The following is a 15,380-nucleotide window of genomic DNA, read 5'->3' on the forward strand; positions in this document are numbered from 1 at the left end:
TTTGATTATTAGTTTATAGTTTGTGATAGAGTATTTATTATAATATTCCAGATATCATGGACGTTGATTGTTTCTTCTACGCCCCTTGGTTCAACTCTAACTGCTTGCTTTTGAACCTTATTTTGTTTCTTTAATTTGTCTCTACCTTTCTGCTCAGGACAATTGGAATTATTATTTGACTCTTATCTAGTAATTCAAAGTAATAAACAAAGAATAGTGTTTTAAAAAATAAATAAATTATATCTGTCGATGAATGTCTTCAAGCATTTTGTATACGTTGGCACCGAGAAAAATAAGGGGTGGATACCTGCAAAAAACACTCAGAATATAAATAATAAGTTTTGCAGAATGTAATGAATCAAGCAATTTCCTTACCATTTCCTTTATATTTGAAAAAGGTAACCGTTATATCTCCGAGTAATGGTGTTTTAAGTGGAGATTAATAGCGTATTTGTCGTTTTAGTACTTATTTGAATGTCGATAATTGACCGTCGATCTATAATTCCTATGGCCGAATTATAACTTGTAACCGATGTATAACGGTCGTATTAACATTATTATTTGATTTCTTTGTTTTTACTTATGTAAAAATGTGGTTTGACTGATTGCATTGAAATAATTAATTTGGTTAGTAAAAATATGTTTTAGAGGTATAATTATTTATGTATTTTTTATTTATTAATTTAAATTAAAAAAAATGAAATCTTTACCCTCAAAAATGAAGCTATCATTTCTCACGAGAGGTAGAAACAAATACAAATTTATTGCCAAATCTTTCTTCATGCATGTGGCGATGGAAAAGACAGAGAGTCCATAAGCTATAAGTCATCGTTTTTTCCACATATACATGAACCTTCCATACCAAGTAACTATTTCAAACTATACGGTACATGGTGGGGTAGAGTCATCATTATATATTTTAATGATTATTCAAACTTCAACAAGGATTCATAAATAGAGAATATAACTTATTCAATTATATGTATTTTCAAACCCAAAAAAAAAAGTATTTAGTTTTTGTATTTACTATTTAAAATTGTCCACTTATCGAATAAAATTTACATTTCTAGTTACGTTAAACATGAAAACTAATTAATTAAAATTATAAGATATTTTGTTGGAATATATGAACAACAAATATAATAATGGTGAAAAGAAAAAAAAGGAGAAATTAAAGGAGAGACATAGAAAGGAGCCTAAAGACCCCTACTCTCACAAAAGTTGAAATGGTAGTCAACGCACAATAGGATCATGGTTCTGATATAACACAGGAAACTAAATAAATTTCATGCAAAGTCATGCAGAGGAATAAATGCTTTGAACTTTTTGTGCGCTTGTCCCTTCATCATTGCTTCAATTGTAGCTCAAATCCGATAAGGCCCATGTTACCTTGCTATATAACACACCTCATAGTAAATATATACTAGGGTCAGTTTTGTCCTATGATTTTATGTATACAATTCTTATAGTAGCTTCGACATTGTATTTAAGTTGTTTAAGCACAAAAAGTATCATTGTATTTGCCAATTTGATTTTAAAAAAATCAAATGCTTCATGTTCATTCTTAAAAGATACAATTGTAAATTAAAATAACTAATTTAATTTAATACATACTTAAATTAATTATCAAATAAATAATTTATTCGTATAAAATATATAACACAACACATGTGAATATGCATAGTATATAGTATATATAATGTTGTGACTCCCTCACACATAGGCACATGTTGTTGTCCATTATATATATCGCATTGGCACATGGGAGTGAAGATATATTGTCCCATAGGGTTATGGAGTTATGGAAGGTACAATAATAATATAAGGCCCCCTCTTCCAATTCATCATGTGAATGACAAGACTTTAGTTCTTTCCGCAAGTAATCGCTTTCTATGTATATGTATAGATCGAGCACGAGTAATGTGTGACAATTGCTATGCATGAAGAGGTTCTATTTCTATTTTTCAATGCTTTTCCCTATCGTCAAAAGCCATTATTGATTTAAGAGATTCACACTAGTTAAGATCACACTATAATTTCAAATGGAAGACAGTTGGTGCACTTAATGTTAAAAGATTTGATAGCAACTCATTTTTATGTTATTGTTTTTCATTCATATAATAACAACCCTTTGCATGTACTCACGTTAAGAAATCTTGATGGTTGATTAAATTATCATCCGATTTCAACTATCATTTTTACATTTAGTTTTGAAAAGGAAAAAAAAGTTTTGAATGTATTAAAATTTTGAAGCCTTTCTTTTTAATTTGTTGCTTTCATAATTAGAGCAATTCCAATGAAGAATTTCGGTCTCAATTCTACCTTATGATATCACATGTAACATGTGGAGGGAAAGGAATTGAGAATGGCACCATCAGATTCTAAGTAGTCTTACCATACCATTGAAGTTGCTATTAGTACCCTAACTATAAAAAAAAATACATATACAAAGCGGATAGTCCGGTGTATAAGTATATCGCATTAACCACAGGTTCGTTAGTCTGAAAAAGGACGGCATCCAAAGTGTATAATATACGCAACTTAACCTGATAATTACATCAATAGCTGTTTTCATGGTTTAAATCCATGACTTATAATTTTCTTTCAATATAAGTTACACGATAGTTTAGATATTGAATTCTTGTGTGTTAACTAAATGTTTCAAATGGAATTGGGGAGGAGACACACAACATATTAGATGCTTAGATGATTGTAATTAGTAATTCATTTAGTTAATGATAGTTGCTGTTAGCTATATTTAGAAGTTAGTTGATGCTGAGTTGGTTACATGTATAAATATATGTTGCACCAATCATCAGACTATACTGAATTTTTCCTCCAAATCAAACAAACTCTGTTTCTAATCCAACATATATCAGAATGATTACATTATAACTAACATAGGAATGGTGGGTTTTAAAATTCTTACCTTGAAACAGGATTACATATACAGGAATGAATATCAATCTCAAATGGATGCTGCTGATCTTTTTATATATATATATATATATTTAAAAATACTGATACACATGCATGCATCATCATACACGTTCCTCATTTGATGATGATGATAGATGAAGAGGATGTTTGTCAATTAAGTCGTATAGTTCATCTCCAATCCCAAATCCAAGCATTGTGGCCATATCTTTTGTCCTTAATTTAGGCATGGGAATGTCATGATGCTTCAACCATGAATATGCAACAAACACTTTGTTCATAACAAACAGTTCTAATGCCTCTGGGTTGAACACAACTCCCATTTTCATATTCATCTGCAAAAACATAGCATCAAACATTGTTGGTACTTGGTAGTAATACACACATAGAAGATCAGAAGTAACTTAATTACCTGGTGAGGAACCAACATTGCAGCATAGCGAGCAAGCTCGCCTGCTCTCCAGTCCAACAAGATAGGCAGCCATGGATAGGTAGCATCAAGCCTCACAAACCAGAGCCTGATTTCAGGGAACTCTGATAACTCTCGCGGATCGCCAGGATCTTCTCGAGCGTAGTTTATGGTAAATCCAATTCTACGCTCCAGAAAATCCTTTGGATTTACTGTTAACTATGAAAATCAGTTACAATCCCAAAATAAAGATATTTTCAAGATTGAATTAAGATGAAAACTCATGTACACTCAACTTCGTGTGAACAGGAAGTTGATAGTTGAAAGCCAGATAAAAACTTAGTCAAATCAGTCAAATCATTTAACGGTTCTGAACTATCAACTTCAGGTAGAGTTAACTACACCTGAGTTCCACCTTGAATTAAACAGGGGCCTACCTAAAGAAGGGGACTTGATTCCTGTTGCAGCCTGAAAAGGGGACAAGTCGAGGCGAGTCACAACATCATTGTCGATAACAACTTCGAATCGGCCTTCAGTTGGAGGCATTGGATGTTCAGCTTTAGTAGCATCTGTAAATCAAAATACTAATTGAATATTGACGAATTTGACTAAACTGCTTAACCATCTTTACTTGAATAGTCACATAATTTGACAGTTATGCAATTTCTATTACTAGATAAGATAGTTATTAATGGATAGTTTAGATAAATATAAAAATATCATATCAATAATATTTCTAGATTTGCCTCTAATTAGGATCGCAAATGATGCATTTTAATACAAGAAAAAATTGATATAGATTTATTTTTGGATATACTCATGACAAATGAATAAATAAGTTTGAAACAAATTATTTTCTACAATAACATAATATAAATGCTACCATTATCCTCATCAAATAAAGAGATGTCGAAGTTGCCACGGGGATTGAATGCTACTGAGACCGAAACCTGTGGTCTGTGTGAAGCAGAAGCATGAGGAATTGGAAGAGAGGTGAATAAGCCACAGGAAATGCGTGAAATTGAAGAAGTAGTGGCTTGTTCAGGCAAAGGAGAGAGTGGAAGCAATGGCTTCAACTTCATGGTGCCAGCCATACTGTGCAGATGTAGTAACTGTGGAACACTTGTTTTGCAGTTATTACAGTTTCTTTCATTATCTGCCAGCTCTTCAATTCAAGCCTTATGTTTCCCCCAACTATTCTATCCAGAATTCCCCCTTAGGTTTGGGCTTTATCAAACCCAATAATCGTAGCCCAATAGGCCCAAAAAAAACACACACTTTGTACATGTATAGTAAAGCCCCCAATTTATGCTTTTTATAAGGGGAATGCTAAATGCATGTATCATTTACTGCATGTAGCATTTTTATTAATGAAAAATAAAAACATTGTAGCAATTGAATTGGATTTGGATTTGGATGGCAATAATGGCTTCTTCTCCTCTTCATCGACTACAATTCCCAGTTCATCTCTTGTTATGGACATGGTATATACTATATACCCTCTTATTAATTATTTTTAGTTTACAATTGTTAAACTCATTTGATTAATGTTAATTTTGGGTTCAGGAGGGTCAGGCAATAGAAAAGGACTATTTTGCATGCCCAATATGTTATGAACCACTCATAAGAAAAGGTCCCTCTGGCCTTAACTTGTAAGTTGGGTAACTAACTAAGAATCAATCCAAGTTTATATTTCTGTGTACGTAATTAATAACAATTCAATGAATGGATCCAAAACTTCAGATCAGCAATATACAGATCAGGTTTCAAGTGTAAAAGATGCAGAAAATCATTCTCTAGTAAAGATAAGTATCTTGATTTGACGGTTACTTCTGGATTATTGGACTACACTGAAAACCAACCATATCTCACTGAGCTTTTCAGGTATAATAATCAATAACTACATTCCTTATTCATCTCCAATAACTGATGAAAATTTGTATCCATTTTCAGGAGTCCATTTGTTTCATTTTTGTACGAAAGAGGTTGGCGTCAGAATTTCAATCTAGGAGGCTTTCCAGGTCCTGAAGAAGAGGTATATAACTATATATGCTTATTTGAATTAATTCACATATTACAAGTCATAGTAATGATTGGAATAGTGCAGTTCAAAATGGCTCAAGACTACTTTCAATCTGCTAAAGGTGGCTGCATCGTCGATGTTAGCTGTGGAACTGGCTTGATTTCGCGAAAATTCGCCAAATCTGGATCATATTCTGGAGTGGTGGCGCTGGATTTTTCTGAAAACATGCTTCGCCAGTGTTATGATTTCATTAACAAAGATGACATTCTTTTGAAAGCGTGAGTTTTGCTCTCCTTCATCCCCTGAAAAATTGTTATATTAATTAATGCCACATGTTTGTTTTTGATGTCATTCTATGCAGTAATCTTGCTCTTGTAAGAGCAGATGTTTGTAGGCTTCCTTTCTCATCTGGTTCTGTTGATGCCGTCCACGCCGGCGCCGCCTTGCATTGTTGGCCATCTCCCTCCAATTCTGTAAACACTAAATTCTGTTTCTCTCTTTGTTATATGATACTCGTACGAAGATGATAGCTAAGATGTAAACACCTGATATATTAAACAATTTAATTATCTAACGGCTCTTAATTATCAATTTCATACGAAGTCATATTTGTTACATGTATACTAATTGACAAAATTGAAGGTTGCTGAAATTAGCCGGATACTAAGAAGTGGTGGAATCTTTGTTGGAACCACTTTTCTCCGTTACTCTTCTACAACCCCATTAATTGTGCGCTTATTCAGAGAGGTAAAAGTATGTTGTTGTTTGATCTCTTAGCTTGCATGAGATGATGTTGAAGCCTTTTTGGTTGCAGAGTGTTTCAAGGACACATAAATTCTTAACAGAGCAAGAAATTGAAGGGCTTTGCATGTCATGTGGTCTCATCAATTACACAAGCAAAGTTCATCAGTCCTTTATCATCTTCTCTGCTCAGAAGCCTTAGACCAATATTTCATTCTCCATTTCAAACAATTTGTAAATAAACCTTAAGAAAAAAAAAACTAAATGAGTAATCATACACATCCAGAATATATGAACAGATTAACTAGAATCCTTTATAAGTTGTCAATTATATGTAATTAATATATAATATAATTTAATGATGTCGTGTGATTTATGTAATTAACTTGATACAGTAGAATAAAATTATATTTTTATTGATGTTAAGTTAAACGTATTATCTGAATGGTCAAAAAATTTTTATGACCTGAATCGTATTTCTAATTGAGAGAGAATATTTATAAATTTGAGTGTAATTGTTATATTAGTAGCTAATTAAAGTGAGAAATTGAGGCATGGGGTATTGAGAAAAAGGAGAGGGTGGTGCATGTGACTGACATGTGGAAGTGGCAAAAGGGTATTAAAGAAAGAGTGACAGAGTGAGTGGCGAGGTACACAGATCCCCTCGTGCGGCTCACCCGCTGACCCACACTTTGTCATTCTCTCCTTTGACCTTTGACCGCCACATACACCTATCTACTATATACCCTAAACGTTTTTTATGAGTAAAATATCATTTTTGTTCCGATCTTTAGGTAAATTCTATTTGTGTCTCTAATATTTGAATTGTTTTATTTGTATTCTTAACATTGTAAAAGTGATTCAATGTTATTCTACTGTCAATTACACATCATGAACGCTTTAGTTTGAATTTTGAAAATCTCTTATTGGAGTTAGAATACAAATATCTGGGATAGAATCGATGATCCACTCCAAAAAATAGTTCATCAAAAGTTAAAACTAATTCTTATAATATTTACATAATTCACTTTTCTATGGACATAACTGAATCTAATCACAAATAGTGTGTATAGTATTGAAATTGAACACATCCAAATAAGACCTAATTGAGAATGAATACAATAAAAATAATTGAAAAATATAATCTAATTTGTTAGTATAATTAATAGTAGAATAATATTGAATCACTTTTATAAACGTTAGAAATATAAATAGGACAATTTAAAACACAAATAAAACTTACCCCAAATATAATTATTTTTATATTAAATTTTATTAAATTATTAAAAAAAAATTATTATTAATTTTATATAAAATTAACTGTACATAAATTTTTATTGTAATTTTGTAAATAAATTCTTACTAGAGAATTAATGTAATCATGTACATACATTAAATTATGTGCCTAAAATTATTCTATGATTTATAATAACTAGAGAAGTTGGGTTTAAGGAGAAGGGGATGATGAGTCCATTAACATAAATGTTAAAATTTGTAAGGTTCTTGGATACCTTGCACGTGAGATCCTCTGTTACTGTTAGGATCATAGATACCATTCTGCTTTTCGTGGCACGTGGGGGTGACAATTCTTTTCTTTTCTTTTCTTCCATCATTTTTTTTTCTGTTAACGTAGAGTTTGTAAAAATCTACACACTATTTTGCTTTGGAGTGCTAAGATATTAAGCATTCAGATGCAGTGTCCTGCTTCTGTTGGTCGGTGCTGATTTCATTGAAACTGTTCTGGAGTTATGGTTAAAACTTAAAAAGTCCATTCATCACTCCCATTAATTATGGATTTCTAGTTACGAGGTTCATAGTTCATCATCATTAGGATCAAGTTCCTGCAGTTTTTAGTGCCCTGACACGCTTATGTAATTTTTTTTATCTATTTCATTTCTAAATTAAAGACGGTTCATAAAATTTATTTAATATATTTTCCCCCTTAACTTCAACTGATCTACTTATGTTAGACTTGTTACCATGTTGGAATAAAGTCTAATAACTTTTAAATAAATACTTCAAATAAAAATAGATAAACTAAGTTTAAAATATTAGATAATTAACACTTTCTCCTTGTTTTTATCTTATATTTAAATTAATATTAATTAAATTTTTTATACTTTAAATAATATTAATCCCTTGACATTTCTAATTATATTAAGAGTAAAGTATCGTTTTTGTCTCCAATATTTGGAATAAGTTTTAAAGTTGTCCCTAACGTTTCAAAATTTGCTCAATGTTGTCCTGCCGTTAAGGATCCGTTAACATAATTGACGGCGGAACAAAATTGAAACGATTTTGAAACGTTAGGGATTGGGAATAAAAACGATACATAGAAATAAATTTTATTTTTATTTTTTAATAATATCAATTTTTTACCATATATAATATTCAATTATTTTTTAATCACATCTAAGTAAATTATACTTAATCACACTACTTTTATTCTAAATAAATTAGAATAAAAATAGTGTGATTAAGTGTAATTTACTTAGATGTGATTAAAAAATAATTGAATACTATGTACAATGAAAAATTGATATTATTGAAAGATAAAACTAAAATTTATTTGTATGTATTGTTTTTGTCCTCAACGTTTTCATCATATTTAAGTCCTTAATGTTTTAAAATTGTCTCAATTTTGTGCCGCCGTGAATTCTTGTTAACGTATCAATATTGAGTCAATTTTAAAACGTTAGAAATTTAAATAGAACAATTAAAACATTAGGGACAACTTTAGAATTTACCCCAACGTTAAAGACAAAAACGATACTTTACTCTTATGTTAATAAAAAAACACTATATGGGACATTTGTTTATCATAAGATGAACTCACAGCAGTAAAACGAATTGAGACTGCAAAAGTTTGACGATCCACATTTTTGAATTAGTATGACTTTTGTTGCTGCATAAATGATGGCTCTAGAGTTATTATGTCCTTTGCAGTAAATACTTTTTGTTTTCTTTGTCTACCAAGCATTGGGTTAGATACTTTATTTGAATTCTTTTTTATGCATGTGCTAAAGTAAAAAAGGAAAACGGGAACACAGATAGGCATAAAAAAATTCAAAATATATGAAGAGGGATTTTCATAATTGTCATTAACGATTTTGTTGAACTATACCAAGAAATTAAATATGTGTGCACCAATGCTAATTGATACATCAATACTATAAGTATACTATTACATGTACCATATAAAACATAATTAGTTACAATATATATACTGTTTCAAGTTTACAATTTTATAATAATATTCTTTTAACAGTATAAAACTTCTAAAAGCATTCTTATTCTTCAAATATTACTGACAAAACTTTATTAACAGATCTATTACAACTTTTGCTTTAAAATAAAATTGAATATTTTAAAAAGTTAACTGTTTACAAAGTCGGTTCTGTATTCTCAAAGTAATAGTGATAATAAAATTGTGCAGCAGCCCCAAATTGAGTTTAGAATAATGAATAGTGGTGAAAGCTATAGGAGCTATATATATATATATATATGTGGTGAACATTCAAAGACAAATTAAACTCATGAATAAACTTCATTGACACTATTAAGCATATATAGTCAGCTCTCACGCCAAGGTTAAGGATCACGTGAACAGGATCTACAAAAACCATGTGGGCAAGGTAAAGGATGGAGGGTAAAAATGGAAAATCACAAAGATGAAAATCTCCTATACTATACGGCTATTAGTATTTCAGAGCCCAAGAACAAGTCATGGTTATTAGAGTCTAAAGTCACAACACAACAAGCAAAGCTCCTCAAAATTAGCACTAAATTAAGCCATTAAACAATTTGTGTCATTAATTTTGATGGCTAGTAGTGCTTAATGAGTTGTGCCTGTCTTGTCCACTCAAATGCTTGTTTGTTACCACTACTAATGCAGTTAATTATTGACTTGCTTAGTGATTTGTACTATTTAGTGGAGTGGTTGATGGACTATTTAGATTTTAATGTTGGCCACATTTGATTCCCCAAAAAACATGGGACTTCATATGATTCATGTCTTGTTTCCAGATTTTTGCTCTGCCTCTTTAGCCCATTCTGTCATTCCATATGCACACCACATATATACCACTAATAACATTCATTTTTTTCTTAATAATTTTATTTTAAATTCAATTCCTATATTATTAGTCCCACCAAATAGTTGTTATTAGTTGTTAGCAGAAACAACATTCCATGCATGATGTGATTGATGAGGCGTTTTGTATGTTACATAATAATAAAACATGTATTTTTGAGTTAATGTCATAATCAATACCAGGAGTATATAGTAGTGAACAGCTTGGTCGGAATTGTTGTCTAATTAACTAACTTTCTTCAATTTTAAGTTAGAACCTTCATGAAATTACTTGATGATAGGGTTGCCTTATTCTTCTTTAGATAGTTCTTAGACAGAACCATTTTAATTTTTACTACTTATTAATGAAGGCAGAAAAACAAAATATACAAAATTGTAACATAATAATAAGTCAAATTGAAATTCTAAAATTAAATTAAAGGGAATATGTATATCTCTATGCTCTGATCCCATTGCTTAGCTTTGAAGTATGATTTATGCAATAAGCTAATAAGGTAGTGATCACTTATCAGAGATGCAGAAAAATCTAATATAGCACAAAGGAAATTGAAGGGGAAAAAAAAGAGGTGTTTGGAGAAAAAGGTGATGGCTCCAAGTTCTGTTGTGCTTTGCTTTGTCAACTAAACTGTCTGGCTTTGTTTAATTTTAATTAAATTTCTGCTAAGCAACTAACCGACTTCTTAAAGTATTATTAATAAGGCAAATTCAATGATTCCATTTACACTACACTATTATTATTAACCTCACTAGGTAGATCTAATCACCAAGCAAAAATTAAAATTTTGCTTCCTCTACAAAATTTGGATTCAAATTCTAATGAGAGGTAACATATGCCGAATGACTTGGATGAAATTAAACATTATTATTAGTCAAAGATATGCAATATGAAATGATGTAAGAGAGAAAATAAAATAAAATTACAGCAGTAACACGTTTGAGAAAACGCCTACACAAAAGACTAAAACTAGTATTAATATAGGAGTTGAGGTATATAGGTAGGTATGTGACAGCACTGTATTAGTTGCACACCACAAAAAGAAAATAAAAATGATATTTCAAAGTCCAAAAGCAAGTTGCTATTAGCAACTGGTTAGTTTTGTTTCCAAGGCATATATTGAATCAAAGCCAAGGAGGTGAGGATTATTAATAAACATAAAATAAGTGGTGAGTATTGGAATTGGAGCTTGTTTAGGGAGAGAGAATAGTGTTTAATTTGTTTAGGAATAGAGCTCTTAAGCCAAGGAGATGAGAGCAGAGAGAATAGTATTAATAGTTTAATTAATTTTTAGAGAGAATGGGAGACACAGAAACAGCGCCCACGTTCCCCCTAATTTCTTACCTTAATTGTTTCTTTAATTTATGATATCATATCATAATAAGCCTCTTATTATTTACCCTATAAATATAAAAATGAATCTCTTGTGAACCTCCACTCCATAAATACCTCTCTATCTCAGTGCTGCTCACCTCCTTCTCTTTGTGCTCTATCTTTCTGATCACACATACAATAATTCATCCACCTTAATTTGATGATCATGGTAGTGTGAATAATTCTCCATCCCTATCTTGTTAATTAGTAATTGAATTGTAAGTGTAAACTCACGTGCAGCTATTTTCGTGTGAACTTGATATTTAAGAATCATCAGATGATAATGATAACTTTGACTAAATTATCATCTAACGATTCTTAACTATAAACTTCACGTGAAGACAACTGTATCTGAGTTTTTATCGGAATTGTAATATATAGTTTGAATTAATGACATATGTGTTGAATTGAATAGGGATACAAGCCTGCATGGTTAGAAGCACTATACAGAGAGAAGTTCTTTGTGGGATGTTCATACCATGAGAAGGCGAAGAAGAACGAGAAGAACGTGTGCTGCTTGGATTGCTGCATAAGTATATGTCCACACTGCTTCCCTTCTCATCGCTTCCATAGGCTTCTTCAGGTTCGCCGTTACGTTTACCATGACGTTGTCAGATTAGAAGATCTTCAGAAACTCATTGACTGCTCCAATGTCCAACCTTACACCATTAACAGCGCCAAAGTTGTCTTCATCAAGAATAGGCCCCAGAACCGCCAATTCAAATCCTCCGGCAATTACTGCACTTCCTGTGACCGTAGCCTTCAAGAGCCTTTTATTCATTGCTCTCTTTCATGCAAGGTACCTTACAAAACTCAGTTGCAGTTATCTTCATGTAAAGTTGATAGTTGAAAGTTATTTAATGACAATTGAGTCAAATCAGTTAACGACTCTCAATTATCATTTTATATAAAATTAATTGCACCTGAATTTTTACCTTACCTGAACAACTACTTAATTGTATTTATGTATTTGCACTTTGTTAGGGTTTGTATAGTCAAGAATCACGTGTAGTTGTCTTTACATAAAATTAATAGTTGATAATCGTTAAATATAGAATTAAGATGCGAATGAATGAATTACCAATAATAATGTGTGTAGGTGGAATTTGTGCTGAAACACTATAAGGATCTATCACCATACTTAAGGACATGCAAGACCCTACAGCTAGGTCCAGACTTCTTGATCCCACAAATTCAGGAGATGGGGGAGGAGGAGATGACAACTACTGGAGGTTCATCATCAACAATTGTGGACAGTGATGAGCCAATGAGTTCTTGTTATTCATGGGGTTCGTCATCAGGATCAGAGAACATGAGCATGGGTTGCAGTACTGATCAGAACATAGTGAGGAAGAAGAGGAGTGGATGGAAGGTGTGTGCAAGGCTAATAACAAATTCCAGCACCAACAAAGTTTCCGATGAAGACATGGCCACCAGTATCAGTAGGAGAAAAGGCATTCCTCATAGATCTCCTCTATGTTAATTAGTTTCTTTAGTTACCAGTTTTATGCCCCAACAATAATGGGGAATAATTAAACAGATTACTTCTAATTACTAGTATTAATTTTGACTCGACTACTCATGTTGTTCAAACTCTCTCGAGAAATTGAAGTGTTTTTTTTAATCACTTGGTCGGGGGTTTTGTCTTAATGGCATCACGTGATTCCCAATTCCAAGTTATGGTCTGTACATTTTTTTACATATCATATCCTATGGTCATAATAATAATGTGCTACTCGTTAAATTCTGCTTTTGACTTACCCCAAACAGTTAAATTTCAAAATAACAACAAAACTTGTAAAACTGAATAGTACTATTTTCATTTTAGCCAACGGTCCTTTAATAGCACTGCTCAGATTTAGAATTCCAAGTGTTGAACTAAAATTAGACGACAAAATAAGATTGATCATACAACTAGAAATTCGAAAATAAGAAGCACATATATACTCTAAGTATAGATGGGAAACAAGTCAATGACACGAGAAAGATATGTGTAAGTGATGATGATGTCCATACTTTAACTTTCTCTAGTTTGGGAACTAAGCAACCTAAGGTGAGGAATTATTCTCCTTTCGTCGCAAGAATAAGTCAATAATAAACAAACCCATTCCTAAAAAGAACATAAATTCTGCGAAATTTCTGCACCTTACTGCCACTGTAGCCGCACAAAATCTGCCACAGCCAGCGCAACCTATATTCACTACTAAATTCTCAATATTCCAAAAATATCTAACTTTTTTTTTTTATGTCGTGGAAAAATATCTCACATTCAAACATCAGTTGTCACGCTTAGCGATATTCAGACTATAAGATAATGGCCAGGCATCACACACAACCCCAGTCATATAATTGTTTCATTTTTTTTTTCCATAATATCCCACATTTCAGAGAATGATCAATCCGTCTCGAAACTACGTTTAACTGAAATTTATCGATGGACCGCATTCCATGAGACCGAGCTAAAAATTGGGCCAAGGGCTTGGTTAGAAAAACATGAAAATGGGTCCAAAGCCCAAAAATCAAGCTTACGACACTACACATTCTTACTTTGGGCCTATACCCTATCTTAACACAGACTAAAACTATGTATTCCTATGACCCAAGAGATAATGTCAAGGAAATCCATCAGTATGCAAGAATATTTTTCCCACATGGAGTAAAAGAAAATAATTGTCTCAAGTCAATTTACATAGACAGAGAATTGGATTTGGTGATTACCTTTTAATTTCTAAAAATTATATTGAAAATATAAGTTTAAATGCAAAAATGGATCTAAATTATTCTTAGATAGATGCTTAACATTACTCTAATCCTTTGAAAAACAATATTGAATGAAAAGGTATAAACATTTATTTATTTTTATTATATGCGTTGAAAATGAATGTATAATACATTAATACTACTTTCTAATTGAATAGTAGAGAAAAAGAAAAAAAAAAGGAAAAACCAGTGTTAAGAATCATCAAAAAGACTTTAATTAACAAAAAAATCAATTATATCAAAATTATTAAAAAGACTAAATAGATATTATATTAAAAAAGGACCAATAAATAATATTTGAAATAATAAAATTATTCTATTATTCTCTTCTTTTTTTTCTTCTTTTTTGTTCTATCTTTTCTCTTTCTCCATCATCTTTATTGCTGTTGTGCTTTTTCTTTATCTTTTATCGCCATATCTTTTTCATTTTTATTGGCTTTATCTTTTTGTGCACAAATATCTTTGCCATACTTAGTTAGCTATGTTCTGTCTTTGTCACTACTGGGACTCTTTCGATAAATTCTTCTTCGCTCTTAAGTTATCCATAAATCTACTTTCTCAGGTGTATCATACAACTTTTGTCAAAATTACTAATTTTTTTTTTACGTTATGGGATTGGATGAATGAGTAATTTGTTTTATTAAATATATTATCAGTTCGTCTTGATTATAAATTAAAACAGGCATTTGACTCAAATTTAAATTAGCATTTAGCTAGTGTTCCAAAAGGTTTTTTGTGTCTTGTGCTATATTAGGAGAATTTAAAATCAGTGTTAAGAATCATCAAAAGACTTTAATTAACAAAAAAATTAATTATATCAAAATTATTAAAAAGGACTAAATAGATATTATATTAAAAAAGACCAATAAATAATATTTGAAATGATAAAATTATTCTATTATTCTCTTCTTCTCTTCTTATTTCTTGTTCTATGTTTTCTCCTCCTGCATCATCTTTATTGCTGTTGTGCTTTCTCTTTATATTTTTCGGCATATCTTTTTTATTTTTATTGGCTTTATCTTCTTGTGCACAGATATCCTTGCCACGC

General features: G+C 31.3%; 3 protein-coding genes across 3 annotated transcripts; 2 read left to right on the forward strand and 1 right to left on the reverse strand.

The window, feature by feature from the left end:
• Window positions 1-3,000: 3,000 nt before the first annotated feature.
• On the reverse strand, window positions 3,001-4,499 carry LOC107461064 (protein CHLORORESPIRATORY REDUCTION 6, chloroplastic). The gene is made up of 4 exons (XM_016079522.3): window positions 4,230-4,499; window positions 3,784-3,915; window positions 3,350-3,558; window positions 3,001-3,272 (listed from the first exon to the last, which is right to left on the reverse strand). The coding sequence occupies exons 1-4, from the start codon at window positions 4,438-4,440 to the stop codon at window positions 3,042-3,044; spliced, it is 783 nt and encodes a 260-aa protein (XP_015935008.1). The 5' UTR covers window positions 4,441-4,499; the 3' UTR covers window positions 3,001-3,041.
• Window positions 4,500-4,716: 217 nt separating this feature from the next.
• LOC107460424 (uncharacterized methyltransferase At2g41040, chloroplastic-like) lies at window positions 4,717-6,312 on the forward strand. Its single transcript, XM_016078794.3, has 8 exons — window positions 4,717-4,830; window positions 4,913-4,998; window positions 5,090-5,230; window positions 5,300-5,381; window positions 5,454-5,647; window positions 5,731-5,842; window positions 6,012-6,116; window positions 6,184-6,312. Exons 1-8 carry the CDS (start codon window positions 4,717-4,719, stop codon window positions 6,310-6,312), a joined length of 963 nt encoding a protein of 320 aa, XP_015934280.3.
• A 5,318-nt stretch (window positions 6,313-11,630) lies between these two features.
• Window positions 11,631-13,274, forward strand: LOC107461054 (protein RGF1 INDUCIBLE TRANSCRIPTION FACTOR 1). The gene is made up of 3 exons (XM_016079510.3): window positions 11,631-11,741; window positions 11,988-12,371; window positions 12,672-13,274. Exons 1-3 carry the CDS (start codon window positions 11,733-11,735, stop codon window positions 13,053-13,055), a joined length of 777 nt encoding a protein of 258 aa, XP_015934996.1. The 5' UTR covers window positions 11,631-11,732; the 3' UTR covers window positions 13,056-13,274.
• The last annotated feature ends 2,106 nt before the right edge of the window (window positions 13,275-15,380 follow it).

Source organism: Arachis duranensis, chromosome 1 (genome assembly GCF_000817695.3).
Source record: "Arachis duranensis cultivar V14167 chromosome 1, aradu.V14167.gnm2.J7QH, whole genome shotgun sequence".
Classification (NCBI taxonomy): domain Eukaryota; kingdom Viridiplantae; phylum Streptophyta; class Magnoliopsida; order Fabales; family Fabaceae; genus Arachis; species Arachis duranensis.

What these genes read in the sequence shown, in the direction of transcription:
- LOC107461064 (XM_016079522.3), bottom strand. Translation starts at nt 4,440, where the DNA reads ATGGCTGGCACCATGAAGTTGAAGCCATTGCTTCCACTCTCTCCTTTG. An exon ending in TTTATTTGATGAGGATAATG is followed by an intron (nt 3,916 to 4,229) that starts GTAGCATTTATA and finishes TTTGATTTACAG; the next exon opens with ATGCTACTAAAGCTGAACAT. An exon ending in AATCAAGTCCCCTTCTTTAG is followed by an intron (nt 3,559 to 3,783) that starts GTAGGCCCCTGT and finishes CATAGTTAACAG; the next exon opens with TAAATCCAAAGGATTTTCTG.
- LOC107461054 (XM_016079510.3), top strand. An exon ending in ATTGCTCTCTTTCATGCAAG is followed by an intron (nt 12,372 to 12,671) that starts GTACCTTACAAA and finishes TAATGTGTGTAG; the next exon opens with GTGGAATTTGTGCTGAAACA.
- LOC107460424 (XM_016078794.3), top strand. Translation starts at nt 4,717, where the DNA reads ATGAAAAATAAAAACATTGTAGCAATTGAATTGGATTTGGATTTGGAT. An exon ending in GATGACATTCTTTTGAAAGC is followed by an intron (nt 5,648 to 5,730) that starts GTGAGTTTTGCT and finishes CATTCTATGCAG; the next exon opens with TAATCTTGCTCTTGTAAGAG. An exon ending in TTGTGCGCTTATTCAGAGAG is followed by an intron (nt 6,117 to 6,183) that starts GTAAAAGTATGT and finishes TTTTGGTTGCAG; the next exon opens with AGTGTTTCAAGGACACATAA.